Source organism: Schistocerca gregaria, chromosome 7 (genome assembly GCF_023897955.1).
Source record: "Schistocerca gregaria isolate iqSchGreg1 chromosome 7, iqSchGreg1.2, whole genome shotgun sequence".
Taxonomy (NCBI): Eukaryota; Metazoa; Arthropoda; class Insecta; order Orthoptera; family Acrididae; genus Schistocerca; species Schistocerca gregaria.
This window is the reverse complement of record NC_064926.1, coordinates 102,642,281-102,658,256: the sequence shown is the minus strand read 5'-3', so window position 1 is coordinate 102,658,256 and position 15,976 is coordinate 102,642,281. Positions and strand designations below refer to the sequence as shown.

Genomic DNA, 15,976 nt, shown 5'->3' with positions numbered 1-15,976 from the left:
TTAAAATTTTACACAATAAAACAAGAATTAAAGCGAAAAATTGTGTGTGCAGAGTGAGTCAGGAGGAAAGATAAATGCTTTGGTGTGCCAGAGTGTTAGTAACTCTGAACAAAAACCTTCATACGGACATGTGTCCGATTCTGAACGGTTTGCGAGGTAGAACACGTTCAATATCACTTTTGAACGCGTTTATTGAATAACTCGAAAACCGCACCCTCAAGCGGAAACGTGTTGTAGTACAAAATTAAACAAAGTTTTCTAAGTATCCCACAGCGTCATAGCATAAAAAGCTGTACTGGAGAAACCAACGTTTCGGCCACGGTCACAGTGGCCTCCTCCTACGTCTACTGATGTGCTTCAGCTGTGAGAAGTCGCTTAAGCATTGTCACTGTCGCTGACGACCATCAATCACAACAAACAACGCAAGAACCAGTAGACAACAGCAGATCCTCCACCGCAGCAACCTGCTATAATAATGTTCCAGCTCTTTACGCCACATGTGACCAATCATAACAACGACGTTTTTAAAAACTTCGAGGTAATGTCATGCTCAGTGGGAAGAAATGGCAAAATATGAGCTGCTTCACACAGCTAAAGCACATCACTAGACTCAGGAGGAGGCCACAGGGACCGTAGTCGAAACGTTGGTCTCCATTACAGTGTCCTACATTACGACGCTTTGCGATACTCAGGCGACTTTTATGTCAACTGACTGGCCGCGGAACCCTGCCCAACGATAAAAATTAAACTACATTAAATTCTCTACAAAAAAAACGTCCTATTGATTTTTTTCTCTCGGATTAACTGCGCGAAGAGAGCGCGAGAATATTGGAAATCTCGAGCGACGCCCATGCGCTGTAGCTCAGATAGTTTTTGTACGCCAGTTTGAGGCAGTTTCCCGACTTTATAGACGACAAGTATCCTGTATCAAATTGTTCGTCTCAACTTCCTCTGCATTGCTGTGGGAGCTTGTAAACAATGACAATGTTTGAATAACACAGAAAATAAACAACAAAGTACATTAAATTTCTTCTACCTTGGAAACCATTTGGAATAGGGCATTGAGTGCATATGAAGTTTGTGGTTCAGAATACTAATACTCTAATGAGCCAAAACATTATGATCACCTGCTTAATAGCTTGTGTTTCCGTTTCTGGAACGAAATACATCACTGATTCTGCGTATTGCCAATCCGACAGCTTGTTGGTAGGTTTATGGAGGTTTGTGACAGATGTCTACGTACAGGTCACGTCGCGTAAATAACGGGGCCACTGATTTTTGTAGGAGGTGATAGTGTTCGATCCTATGGGTTCCATAGGATTTAAATCAGGCGAATCTGGTCGCCGAGACATCAACGTGAGTTCACGATAATGTCCCTCAGATCAATGTAGCACGGTTCTGCCTCCGAGACACGGACAATTATTCTGCTGAAAGGTGACATCGCCATCGGGGAAGACATCAAGCATGAAAGGATGCAGGTGGTTGCAGCTGTGAGTGTGTCTTCGATTACTACCATTGAGCCCATGCAAGCGGAGGAGAATGCATAATACTGCTCCCACCAGCCAGCGTCTGTGTCGCGCTGCACGATTTGAGCCACCGTTCACTTGGCGTTTGTGGAGACCACGATCGACCTAATGTAGCACAAATGTTGTTCACCCGAAGAGCCGACACGTTTCCATTGATGGACGGTCGAATCCCAATAGTACCGCGCCCACTGCAGTCGTAATTCACGATGACGTTGAGTCCACATGTCAACACGTAGGGGTAGTTTATTGCCGAGCTCCATGTTGAACAATGTACGATGATCTGTATGCTCCAAAACACTAGTGCGTGCAACAGCTTTGCGCTTCTTTCGGCTGAGATGACACACACCACCATCTATCCTACAGAGCAGACAAGTCTCCGAACTCCTACGTTCTGTGAAGAGTCGTGGACGTCCAGCGCCTTGTGGTAGTTTCAATGTCGTTCTACCTCTTTACGTATCTGCTCATGACAGTAGAACGTGAAAATTCAACCAGGTTCGTCGTTTTAGAGATACTTTTTCACAGATCCTGCATAATAATAATAATAATAATAATAATATGCCATTTGTCAAAGTCGCTTACTTCAATGGATTTCCCCGTTTGCAGCCCATATCTTCGCTAGAGTGATCCCTCGTCCATGCCTGCTCCGCTTACATACATTTGTTACCGCGTCACGTACCCGCGACGCCACCAGTTTCAGCTTATCAGTGTGCTATCACCGCTCTCCTGACTCATCCTGTATGTCGCGAGACATTGTTACGCAGGGAATGAAAATTACGGGCACAACATTCATCTAGAGTTTGAGAATGAGATCTCTTAGAGATTTCTAACAAACTTAGCACAATTCACCAACAAAATCAAGGTACTTATTGCTGAAGGGACAACTAGTAAGGAACCCTACAGTTGGAATTCGAGGCTCACCAGTTATAAGACGACAAGAGACTCGCTACTTGGGCGTCATCAACGATGAAGGGTGGAAATTCGGAAGGCACATTGAGTCCGTAATCCAAAAAACACTAAAAGTACTCAACAACCTTATTTCCATAGGGCAAGAACGATTTCACCTTCCACCACACCTAATCAAGCTATATCACAACAGTATACTAACTTCAATAGTTGGTTACGGATCGGGAGTCTGGGCACACAGACTCACAAGGGTGGTGTCTGCCATGGCAGTGAAAAGAGTACAAAGAAACATGCTGTTAAGGTCTATAGGGGCGTACAGAACATCTCTAGGAAGTGCACAATTAATAATAATGGGGCTCTGTCCTCTAGACATAAAAATACGAGAACAAGCAACAAGGTATTGTGTTAAGAAGGGGAACAACATGAAAACAGAGAATATGCTGGGAGCTCTGGTGAGGGACAAGGGAGAAATACGAATTAGGGGTGAGGACTTATGGCAGGAATCTTGGGAAACGGATGAATCTGGCAAAAGAAACTTTGGGTTCCTGCCAAATGTTAAAGAAAGGTTAGGCATGAGGTATTTCGAGCCAACACGGGGTCTAATACACTTTCTCACTGGCCATGGGCCCTAACAGTCATACCAATGTCGGTTTGGGAAAAAGGCTACACCTGAGTGTGACTGAGGCGCTTCGGAGGGCACTCCCGACCATGTGGTTTACGAGTGCCCTCTTTTAGATGATGTAGCAGTGACATTAAGACAACAGCTTCCACATAACAATACATATGACCTATTAAGACATGAAGAGACTTTTGAAACCCGAAACAGTTTGGCAAAAGAGGTTTCACGGAAAATACTGACAGCATACTATTACCCTGATCCTGTACCGCCTGTGCGTGGACAGGTCGACTTTTAGTTGCAACCTGCCACGTGCAGCACTAGGGGGACCGGGGTACACTCATTTCTGACTAAGATAGCACCGGAATTGATGTAGGTTAGTACAGTAGCTGTAGCATTAGATATAGATACAATGCTAGGAACCTGAAGCGACAAGCAATTTTGGCCTGCCCAGTGCCAGGGGCACGGTCATAGGGATTACCTCGATGAGCAGGGCCTTACGATGACACTCCTGTAACGCTGCAGGCAGTTAGGAATTAACAAGTAGGTAGGAAAATTAACAATTAGCTAGTAGTGTAGATTAATAACTGTAGTCTGCCTATTAACCTGTACTGATACGCTGCCTGTAGCTCATAATAATAATAAACATTGTATCATTGTAATAACAATAATAATAGCTGCTGAAATATATAACACTGTTGTAATATTACGACCCACTAATCACTAAGGTGGTGGGTTGATTTTGTATAAATATTATAGATGTTGTTAATAATTTTTTAAAAAAAAACCTTAGCACATAATTTCAAACCTTTTCTAAACTTTTTCTTGAGTCTATGAGTGAATAATACAAAAATAATAAAGCCAGCGTAATTGTTGCTTTGCATCTTGAATCATAAAAATTTCCGCATGCTCAGCGTCAAATATTTAACACAGACAAGAGATGCGCTCGCCTGGTGAGTCCAGCTCGGCCCACTGACCTGGCAGGGCGACACGGGGAAGCGGCGGCGGCGGTTGCTCCAGCATACTCACCTGCAACACACAGAGAAAGCATACGGCCGCTGTAATACACTGCTGACATACGCTAAGTAACAACTACCTGTGCCTCTAGACCTTAATATATTCGCAACTACACGTACATAAACATGTACAGTTTAGGAAGGAGGTTTCACCGTAGCAATAGGTTAGTGCTCTTTAACGTCCAGTCGACAACGAGGTCATTAGAGACGGAGCTCAAGCTCGGGTTAGGGAAGGATGGGGAAGGAAATCGGCCGTGCCCTTTCAAAGGAACCATCCCGGCATTTGCCTGAAGCGATTTAGAGAAATCACGGACAACTTAAATCAGGGTGGCTGGAGACGGGATTGAACCGTCGTCCTCCCGAATGCGAGTCCAGTGTGCTAACCACTCCGTAGCAATACTATCAGTTGTCTGATAGTACTGAAAATTAGTCTCTGCCTCGGTACGTGCCCTAATCTGTCATTGCCTTATCCCTGTGCTAGATATACAGGGGTGGACAAAAATAGCGAAACAGGAAAAACATAACACATTAACCTGCCTAACGTGGTGCACGACAACCGTTGGCATTCAAGACAGCCTCCGCTCGTCTCGAAATGGATAAACACAGATCCTGTATGGTTTTCAATGGAATCCTGTGTCATTCTTTCCGCCAGAGAGTGGTGCGTTTAGGTGACGGTAGTAGAGGTGGCCAGCGCTCACGCACACGTCTCTCCAAAAGCTCAAAAATGTGGAGATGTGGCGGTTCAACAGGCCGAGCGGTTCTAGGCGCTTCAGTCTGGAACCGCGCGACCGCTACGGTCTCTGGTTCGAATTCTGCCTCGGGCATGAATGTGTGTCATGTCCTTAGGTTAGTTAGGTTTTAGTTCTAAGTTCTAGGGGACTTATGACCTCAGAAGTTAAGTCCCATAGTGCTCAGAGCCATTTGAACCATTTGAACTTACATTTCTGGTTATCACCCTCTGCTCATTTGAACGTGTTGGATTCTACTAGCCAAGCGCTCATAAAGGAAGTTCCCTATCTAACGAGGTATTTTGCACATAATCTGAGATCTTGGTTAGTAGTCGACGATGTAGAGCAGCACTGAGCGCCTTATTGAGATCCAGACAAACACTGTCCGCACAGGCTTTGAAGGTCCAATGGTACCGACCGACCGCCTTGTCATCCTCAGCCATAGGCGTCACTGGATTGGAGGCATAGCGGGACATGTGGTCATAAAAGTTCCCAATTGGCCTAACGAGGGCCGAGTGCAGCATGCTTGCCAATAGCGCTCGGCAGAGCTGAACGGTCACCCGCTCAAGTGCTAGCCAAGCCCGACTGCGCTTAGCTTTGGTGAGCCGACTGGAACCGATGTTAGAACTGCGGCGAGACCGTCGGCCATTCTGGAGATCTGTAACGAGCGAATATGCCTGATCACCAGCATGTGTAAAGCACACAAGCCTTCGTGGTTAGTTCTGACCATCTAGTGTTATCAATACTTATACCGTGTTGGGTTTTATCCCAATAATAGAGGTTGGGTAGGATGAGTAACAGTACAAATTTTCGTTTCTCATCCTGTGTAAATATATTTGGCAATTCCTGAGAGTACAGAGGTGAGAGAAAGTTTTTTCTACGTGTGGCGACATTATTTTTCTCCCCAATTGAGATGCACTTGGTTTGGAGTGGTGGTGTCCCTTTCTGATTAACAAAATATACTCTGCGAACATATTGCCGCACGCGCAAGTGTGTGTGTGTGTGTGTGTGTGTGTGTGTGTGTGTGTGTGTGTGTGTGTGTGTGTGTGTGTCTCACCACGTGGTCACGAACATAATGTATTTATACAGGGGTTTGAACCGATTTCTTTCATATAAAGGGTGTCTCGTAAACATGGACTCTGAAATTCATTCCTTCAGAACCATCAGCTCTACTTCATCTTCGATACCGTAAAAAAAAATCTCTTGTGCTCTACGCTATTTGCTTTCCATATTTTGAGAGACGGTAACATGGACCAAAACAAGAAAAAAATTTCGTGTAAACGTGGGTTATAAAGTACATACCTTAAGAGGTATGAACACTTCTTTATGTTCATTACTGTGAAACATCTCTTCTACTGGACAGGTGCTCATAGGTCTTAAGGTATGCACTCTAGCCTATGTTTACAAGGCAGCTTTTTTTTTATTTTGGGGCACTCGACCTCCTACCAACATATGGAAAGCAGAGGTCACACGATTATTTTTGTTGTGGTGGTAAAACAGTGTCGGCCACGTTGTATATTCAGTCTGTTATCAACTGTCAAAAAGATTACTGGTGTTTTGATAGTATATCAAAACACTAGTAGTACTATAGTATATTGTATATTTTATGTATAGAATGGATCACACTATTTGTATTAAATTTTGATGTAAAAACGGATTAAAGTTCATTAAGGCTTTAGAATTGTTAAACATTGTTTTTGGTGAGTCTAATACGAGTAATACTGAACTTTGCGAGCGGCGTAGACGTTTCGAAAGAGGCAGTGAGGATGTTGAAAGTGACAAGCGGCATGGAAGCCCCAACGCGTTATCAAGTGACGAAATTGCCGAAAAAGCGAAAGAACTGATTATGAACCATTGTCTAATCACAGTCAGAGAAATTGCTCATGATAGTGATGATAGAAGCATGTCAGTTGGCTAATGCAACGAAATTCTTCCAGATGTTGAAGGTATGAAACGTGTGGCAGCAGAATTTATGCCATAATTGTGGAATTTCGAACAAACGCAGCTTCGAGATAGATGCCCCCTGCTCAGGAGTTGCTAGATGAAGTCAATAAAGACGCAGAACAACTGAAGCATTTCATTAGAGGTGATGGAACATCTCAGTCGTTCTAGTAGAGGCATTCTCGATCGCCGAGACCGAAAATAATCTCGATAAGGACCTACTGTGGCTCAAATGGCTCTGGGTACTATTAGATTTAACTTCTGAGGTCATCAGTCCCCTAGAACTTAGAACTACTTAAACGTAACTAACCTAAGGACATCACACACATCCATGCCCGAAGCAGGATTCGAACCTGCGACCGTAGCGGTCATGCTGTTCCAGACTGTAGCGCCTAGAACCGCTCGGCCACTCCGGTCGGCCGGACATACTGTCTTCTTCAGTCTTGAGGGCACACCGTACCTCGAGTGCTTGCGAATAGATCGAACGATCAGGAAGGAAGATAATTTTACAAGTTCAACCCAATTTTTGTGAAGCTATGTGGAAAATAATGGCTAGATTTCTGGCGTGATAATCCACATGACTTCCGCAGCAGGGTAATGCACCTGCTCATACTTCGTTACTCTTTCGTAGTTTTTTGCCAAAAATAAAACTATAATTATGTCCTATGCTGTATACTCGCCAGACAGGGCACTAAGTGATTTTTCTGCTGCTCTCAAAAATAAATAAAACAATATAAAGCCATCGTTTTACAAGCACAGACGACATTAAAAACGAATCGCCGAGAGAGCTAAAATGTATCCCATAGACAAACTTGCCGCAATATTTCGTGGATTGGAAAAAGCGCTAACACAAGTATGCAATATCCAACGAGACTTCTGAAGGTGGTGACATTCGTGTAGACGAATAAATACAATTTATAAAAAAAGGAAACAAACATTCAGCCGCGTCGGAGGAGCGGTACCTGCAGCACGCTCACAAAACACGCCGCAGGTTTTCCCAGAATCCGCGGAGGGCACCGCTTCTTGCGCGCTGCAGAGTCCTTCGTTTTTCCGGGAGGCGGCGCGCGAAAGCGGCGTTCACTTCCTGACGAATTCCGGCGCTGCGCAGAAGCCGGCGCCAACTGGCGTGTCTGTCACGGCTGGACTGTTTCGCAACAGCCGGCAGCAGCACGCTTCATGTCTGTCGTTTAGGGAACGTGGCTGCGGAACAGTGGCTTTCGTACCCGCACGCTCTGTATTAATGCCACTCTATCCACATGATTGCGGTGTCCTGTACGCCCTCTCTTAGAGTCAGACACAACGCAGTCGTGTTTATTTTTGTGAGACAAACAAAATGCTAGTAATATATAACCAGTCTTACCGATAATATTTGCTAAGAGAAATGCAGGAAAAAGAAACTGAAGGAAAAGGTGAAGCTAAAACCTGTGTAACACGTTATTTGAAATTTCAGCGGAAATGGTTGTGATGGACCTGCTCTACTCGGGTTTGAACAGAACTGAATTTGACCATTACTGACGAGACGTGGCACTTGTGTGTGGTTGCTGTCGGTTAGGTTCTTTTTTCGCCCACTTTTCTTACACCTTGTCGTTGCGAGTGGTGCTGTACCCGCCGGAGAATCTGCGTTCCTAAGCAACAAATTCTGCAGCTTCACTGCTGCTATGGTCAAGAGCATGTCCTAGAACGACAGCTCCCTCCCCCCCACTCTGTCATGTCTCCCAAACTCCGAATCTCCAAAGAGTCGAACTCTCATGTACAAAACAGGTTCAAATGTACGATTGTCGGCAATAAATTATATTGTTTAAGAATAATTTCATGCCTCTGCTTTCATAACTTACTTTTGCTGTGATCAATCCTGCAGTAAACGGTTTGACACCACGCATTGCGTTGTTGTTGTTGTTGTTGTGGTCTTCAGTCCTGAGACTGGTTTGATGCACCTCTCCATGCTACTCTATCTTGCGCAAGCTTCTTCATCTCCCAGTACCTACTGCAACCTACATCCTTCTGAATCTGCTTAGTATATTCATCTCTTGGTCTCCCTCTACGATTTTTACCCTGCACGCTGCCCTCCAATAATAAATTGGTGATCCCTTGATGTCTCAGAACATGTCCTACCAACCGATCCCTTCTTTTGGTCAAGCTGTGCCACAAACTCCTCTTCTCCGCAATTCTATTCAATACCTCCTCATTAGTTATATAATCTACCCACCTAATCTTCATCATTCTTCTGTAGCACCACGTTTCGAAAGCTTTTATTCTCTTCTTGTAGAAACTATTTATCGTCCATGTTTCACTTCCATACATGGCTACACTCCATACTAATACTTTCAGAAACGACTTCCTGACACTTAAATCTATACTCGATGTTAACAAATTTCTCATCTTCAGAAACGCTTTCCTTGCCATTGCCAGTCTACATTTTATATCCTCTCTACTTCGACCATCCTCGGTTATTTTGCTCCCCAAATAGCAAAACTCCTTTACTACTTTAAGTGTCTCATTTCCTAATCTAATTCCCGCAGCATCACCCGATTTAATTCGACTACATTCCATTATCCTCGTTTTGCTATTGTTAATGTTCATCTTATATCCTCCTTTCAAGACACTATTTATTCCGTTCAACTGCTCTTCCAAGTCCTTTGCTGTCTCTGACAGAATTACGATGTCATCGGCGAACCTCAACATTTTTATTTCTTCTCCATGGATTTTAATTCCTACTCCGAATTTTTCTTTTGTTTCCTTCACTGCTTGCTCAATATACAGATTGAATAACATCGGGGATAGGCTACAACCCTGTCTCATTAGCTTACCAACCACTGCTTCCCTTTCATGCCCCTCTACTCTTATGACTGCCATCTAGTTTCTGACAAATTGAAAATAGCCTTTCGCTTCCTGTATTTTACCCTTGCCACCTTTAGAATTTGAAAGAGAGTATTCCAGTCAACATTGTCAAAAGGTTTCTCTAAGTCTACAAAAGCTAGAAAGGTAGCTTTGCCTTTCCTTAATCTATCTTCTAAGATAAGTCGCAAGGTTACTATTGCCTCACGTGTTCCAACATTTCTACGTAATCCAAACTGATCTTCCCCAAGGTCGGCTTCTACTAGTTTTTCCATTCGTCTGTAAATAATTCGCGTTAGTATTTTGCAGCTGTGACTTATTAAACTGATAGTTCGGTAATTTTCACATCTGTCAACACCTGATTTCTTTGGGATTGGAATTATTATACTCTTCTTGAAGTCTGAGGTTATTTCGCCTGTCTCATACATCTTGCTCACCAGATGGTAGAGTTTTGTCAGGACTGGCTCTCCCAAGGCCGTCAGTAGTTCCAATGGAATGTTGTCTGCTTCGGAGGCCTTGTTTCGACTCAGATCTTTCAGTGCTCTGTCAAACTCTTCACGCAGCATCGTATCTCCCATTTCACCTTCATCCTCTTCCATTTCCATAATATTGTCCTCAAGTACATCGCCCTTGTATAGACCCTCTATATACTCCTTCCACCTTTCTGCTTTCCTTTCTCTGCTTTGCGTATTCAAATGTAAACAGGCAGAATTTCGCGCTGCGGTCGGCAACGCCTATATAAGACAACAAGTGTCTGGTGCAGTTCTTAGATCGGTTTATGCTCCTACAATGGTACCTTATCAAGATTTAAGTGGGTTTGAGCGTGGTATTATAGTCGGCGCACGAGGGATGGGGCACAGATCTCCTAGGTAGCAATGATGTGGGATTTTTCCCGTACGGGCACTTCTCAAGTGTAACGTGATTATCAGGAATCCCGTGAAACATCAAATCTCAGACATTGCTGCGGCCGAAAAAAGATCCTGCAAGAACGGGACCAACGACGACTGAAGAAAATAGTTCAGTGTGACAGAAGTGCATCTCTTCCGAAAATTATTGCAGATTTCAGTGGTGGGCCATTAGAAAGAGTCAACGCGCGAACCGTTCAACGAAACACCATCGGTGTGGGCTTTCGCAGCCGAAGGCCCAGTCGCATACCGCTGATGACTGCACGACACAAACCCATACGCCTGCCGTGGACCCGCCAACGCCGATATTGTTGATGAAACATTTTGCCTAATCGGACGAGTCTCCTTTCAAATTATATCGAGAAGAAGGACGTGTACAAGTTTGGAGACAAGTCACGAATCCAAGGGGACTGTTCAAGCTGGTGGACGCTCTGTAATGATGTACGGCGTTTGCAGTTGGAGTGATATGGGACCCTTGATACGTCTAGATACGCATGACAGGTGACAGGTACGTAAGTATCTTGTATGATAACCTGCATCCATTCATTGTGCACTCCGACGCCGCGCGGAATTAGCCGAGCGGTCTAGGGGCGCTGCAGTCTTTGACTGTGCGGCTGGTCCCGGCGGAGGTTCGAGTCCTCCCTCGGGCACGGGTGTGTGTGCGTTTGTCCTTAGGATAATTTAGGTTAAGTAGTGTGTAAGCTTAGGGATTGATGACCTTATCAGTTAAGTCCCATAAGATTTCACAAACATTTCAACAGTTTTTTGCACTCCGACGGACTTGAGCATTTGCAGTAGGACAGTGCGACAGCCCATACGTCCATAATTGCTGCAGAGTGGCTCCAGGAACACTTATCTGAGTTTAAACACTTCCACTGGCCACCAAACTCTCCAGACATGAACATTACTGAGCACATCTGGGATGCCTTGCAACATGCTGTCGAGAAGAGATCTCCACCCCCTCTTTTGGGTTTATGGACAGCCCAGCAGAATTAATGGTGTCATTTCCCTCCAGCACTTCGTTAGACATTAGTCGAGTCCATGCCTCACCGCGTTGCGGTACTTCTGCGTGCTAGCGGGGTCCGTACACGATATTAGGCAGGTGTACCATTTTCATTGGCTCTTCAGTGCATAATGCGAGTGAAATGGTACGGCGACTGCATACGTAGTCAAAAGTGGAAATATGCGGGAGAGTAAGAGTCTTTTGGGCAAAATGTCTCAGTTGCACATGACTCGCAGTCAAATTCCGGTGGTATACGACCAAATGCAACGTCACGTCCAGCCGTAGTGAAATGGTAGCAAAAGAACTGACTAGATTCGCGCACACTTGGGAGAACGCCATCTGTACGACCGCAAACGACAACATTCCGGCAGTCTAGCGACCGACCCGCAGCAGTCGCAGATTTTCCGACGACGTGTACACTCACACAGTGGTTCTCGAAGGACTCTGGGACCAATGGACGGACTTCTGTAATTGAGAAATTTAATGATAGTTAGAAAGTTCCGACTCTTCTTTCCGGAGACTTGCAATGTTGAAAAATTGTGTACTGCATGTGGGTCACTTTGAAGTGTAGCAGAGCATTCGTTAAAAGTTACTGGGCCAGCCATAATAACGTGTGACTTACAGTCTGAAGTCCCCTCAAAATTATTGTGTTAAACCTTATCTAAAATTATATTTGGCAATGAGTAGATTATGAGTGCATTTTAAAGTTTTAAATCATGATCATCATCATCATCATCATCATCATCATCATCATCATCATCATCATTTAAGACTAATTATGCCTTTCAGTGATAAGTCTGGAGCATAGCCCCCTTATAAAATTCCTCCATGATCCCCTATTCAGTGCTAACATTGGTGCCTCTTCGTGTGTTAAACCTATTAGTTCAAAATCATTCTTAACCGAATCCAGGAACCTTCTCCTTGGTCTGCCCCGACTCCTACCCTCTACTGCTGAGCCCATGAGTCTCTTGAGTGATTCAGTGCTAACAATGGTGCCTCTTCTGGTGTTAAACCTATTAGTTCAAAATCATTCTGAACCGAATCCAGGAACCTTCTCCTTGGTCTGCCCCGACTCCTACTACCCTCTACTGCTGAGCCCATGAGTCTCTTGGGTGACCTTGCTTCTTCCATGCGTGTAACATGGTAACATGACCCCACCATCTAAGCCTGTTCGCCCTGACAGCTACATCTATAGAGTTCATTCCCAGTTTTTCTTTGACTTCCTCATTGTGGACACCCTCCTGCCATTGTTCCCATATACTAGAATAGTTGTATGAAAGACTGAAAGTCGAGTTTTGTTAGGCGACGTGTAGCTGGAACTGGGCGAGCCTTGGGCAGTAATGTGGATACAAAGATACAGGAGCGGCGTGTCGCCGCAGTGGGCCACGATTTAATATTGCGCCCTTTGAGTAGAAGCTCTTGTTTTGACTTAAGTGTACTAAAGAAAGAAAAAAAGAGGTGGAGAGGGAGACTGTGATTGAAAAGGGTGAAATGTAGAGGAATGAGTCGAAGAAATAGGATTTTTTTGTGGCAAACAAAGCTGTGTACTGCAGCGGCACATGTCAGGCGGGCAACCGGAGCGCTAATGAGATTCCTAACCGCGGCGACTGGGGGCTAAGGCGGGCTGCAGCCATTCAGTGGCGCGCACTGAATGCGAACGGCACCTGTGGCTGCGCCGGCGATGTGCGCGCCGTGTAAACAGCCCGCCGTAATGAGAGCGCGTCATTAAGGAGCGGCGGTAAACACGCTCATTAGTCGCAGGCGCCTTTCAGGCGGAGAGCAGCCAGCCACCTGGCCGCATTCGCATGGCGCTTCCTTCCGGCAGCGCTGAATAGCGACCGCCGGCCAAACTGTTTTTCATCGCGCTGCTGCCCAGAGCTGTTTACAGCTGTTGACACCTCGGGATCAGCCGTCCGCGCTGGCGGCGAAGCACTTGTCCACCACGGGGTAGTCACTTCGCACATGTTTTCGTTCACTCATAACCCAAGTGCCAGAGGGCGCAATACTGATCAAACTGTGACTTAAGCCCCTATTGCACGGTGTGCGTAAACAGTACGCCTATGCAACAGCGTCCCAAGCGTGAACATCTGTGACTACAAGCTGGTTCACGTAGACCTATTACACCATCCACACGCGATATACCTGCCGCACATGCACAGTTGACCTTAACAACGAGCGAAACGCAAACAGAACTGTCTGAACCAACAGAAATATCTGCACTTGTACCCGTTACTCACTGTACATAGCTAACAAACTAAAAAGATATAATAAAGCCGGCCTTTGTGGCCGTGCGGTTCTAGGCGCTACAGTCTGGAACCGCGCGACCGCTACGGTCGCAGGTTCGAATGCTGGCTCGGGCATGGTTGTGTGTGATGTCCTTAGGTTAGTTAGGTTTAAGTAGTTCTAAGTTCTAGGGGACTGATGACCTCAGAAGATAAGTCCCATAGTGCTTAGAGCCATCTTTTTGTCTGATCTCTTGTAAAGTCGTACGTTCTACCGCGCGAAACCCAAGGGGCGCCGTTTTACATACTGGAACGTCATTCGTTCAAAATATTAATGTGACCTCAAGGTTACTATTTAATAAAAACAATTTCTTATCATTATTTATTAAGTGACTTGTTATTCTCTTATGTAGGTTACTACTGTTCTGAAGTACAGATTGGTTTGTGGTTTGTGGGATTAAAGGGACCAGACTACTATGGTCATCGGTCCTGAAGTACAGACTCGACACTTAGTTTTGTATTACAACTCTTGGTTACCCAGGTACATGTGTATCTGAATTTACATTTTGCATATGGAGGACCCACATGTTTTTGGAGCTATTGCCTTGGCAGTGACAGTAAATCTTCGGATTAGGGCAGAACGACGGCGAAAACGAAAAGCCAAGCGCTCTTGAGTTAGACCCTGGAGGCAAAGAAGGATCGAAGGCAGATGATTATACTGCTCATGAAAGAAATGAGGACCGAAGATCCGCAAGAATTTCGGAACTTTGCGAGGGCGGACATGGCCTGTCTCGAGAAGCTGCTGTCTATGACAGAAGACGGAATTGTGTGACACTGTTATGAGGGAGACTATCTCAGCTTCTCGAAAGTCAGAACTAAATCATATGTTTATATGTTGTGTGTCCATACCAGCCTAGGTCACTAGTAAAATACCAATACTTTACCTGTTATGTTGCAGGCTGGTTGTAACATTACGTTTTCTGGCGACTGGGGAATCTTTTACGAGTCTGGCTTTTAGCCACAGGCACAGCCCATCATTTCAAAAGTTGTAGTGGGTGTATGCATTGCAATTTGCAACACTTTTAAGGGCTAATACTTAAAGGTGCTCTTGTGTTAATTTTCAAAGCTTGAAAAAGGAATGCAACGTGCAATATGATATTCAGAGTTTTGCAGTCCTCGTCTGTGGCACTGGACGACACTGCACGGACTTTCTCGCCATCGCTGCCAGTTTCTCTTTTCTAGCATGCTGAAATAAAGCAAGAGATGCAATAAAATCAAACATGAACTTTCGTAAGCTAAGGCATTACGAAACGAATAGAAAATCACCGTATAACGTTATATGCATATTGTGAGTATGCTTTTTTAAGTTTTTAAGTTTTTATGTTGGTAACGCCACGTAGCGCTCTGTATGAAATTCACTGACTGTGCTGTGTGCAGTCTGTGACTGGTTTGCATTGTTGGAATATGTGCTATTGCAGTGTTGGGCACTTGGACGTGAACATTGCGTAGCGTTGCGCATTTGGAGGTGAGCCGCCAGCAGTGGTGGATGTGGGGAGAGAGATGGCATCGTTTTGAAAGTGGACGATGCGGGCGTGTGTCCGTCAGAAAGCCGAAATTTGTAAGAACGGATGTCATGAACTGATAAATATATCATGACTTTTGAACACTATTAAGGTAAATACATTGTTTTTTTCTCCATCAAAATCTTTCATTTGATAACTATATGCCTATAAGTAGTTAGTGCCTTCAGTAGTTAGAATCTTTTATTTAGCTGGCAGTATTGGCGATCGCTGTATTGCAGTAGTTCGAGTAACGAAGATTTTTGTGAGCTTAAGTGATTCATGAAAGGTGCAGGTTATTGTTAGTCAGGGCCATTCTTTTGTAGGGATTACTGAAAGTGAGATTGCGTTGCGAAAAAAAAGTGTCAGTTGACTGTTGACTAAAATAAGTAAATAGAGAAATGTCTGAGTATGTTCAATTTTGCTCAGCTGTTTGAGAATCATATAAAGTAAGAGGTTTACCAGCACTGTCATTCTTAACTTTTCTAAGGGGATGTTTCATATGAGTTGTTGTGGGTGTATGCATTGCAATTTGCAACACTTTTAAGGGCCAACACTTAAATGTGCACTTGTGTTAATTTTGAAAGCTTGAAAAAAGAATGCAATTTGCAATATGCTATTCAGAGTTTTGCAGTCCTCGTCTGTTGCACTGGGTGAAACTGCACGGATTTTCTCGCCATCACTGCCAGTTTCTCTTTTCTGGCATGCTGAAATAAAGCAAG

At 44.5% G+C, this 15,976-nt stretch overlaps 2 protein-coding genes across 3 annotated transcripts in view; both read right to left on the bottom strand.

Annotated features, from left to right (window-relative positions):
• Positions 1-15,976, bottom strand: part of LOC126281633 (LIM domain only protein 3-like) — a 1,631,617-nt gene that overhangs the window by 697,933 nt on the left and 917,708 nt on the right. The window lies entirely within an intron of this gene.
• Positions 1-15,976, bottom strand: part of LOC126282306 (uncharacterized) — a 155,676-nt gene that overhangs the window by 80,912 nt on the left and 58,788 nt on the right. The window contains exon 3 of the mRNA XM_049981961.1: positions 4,023-4,074. Coding sequence (XP_049837918.1) covers positions 4,023-4,074 — 52 coding nt within the window. The remainder of the gene's footprint in view (positions 1-4,022; positions 4,075-15,976) is intronic.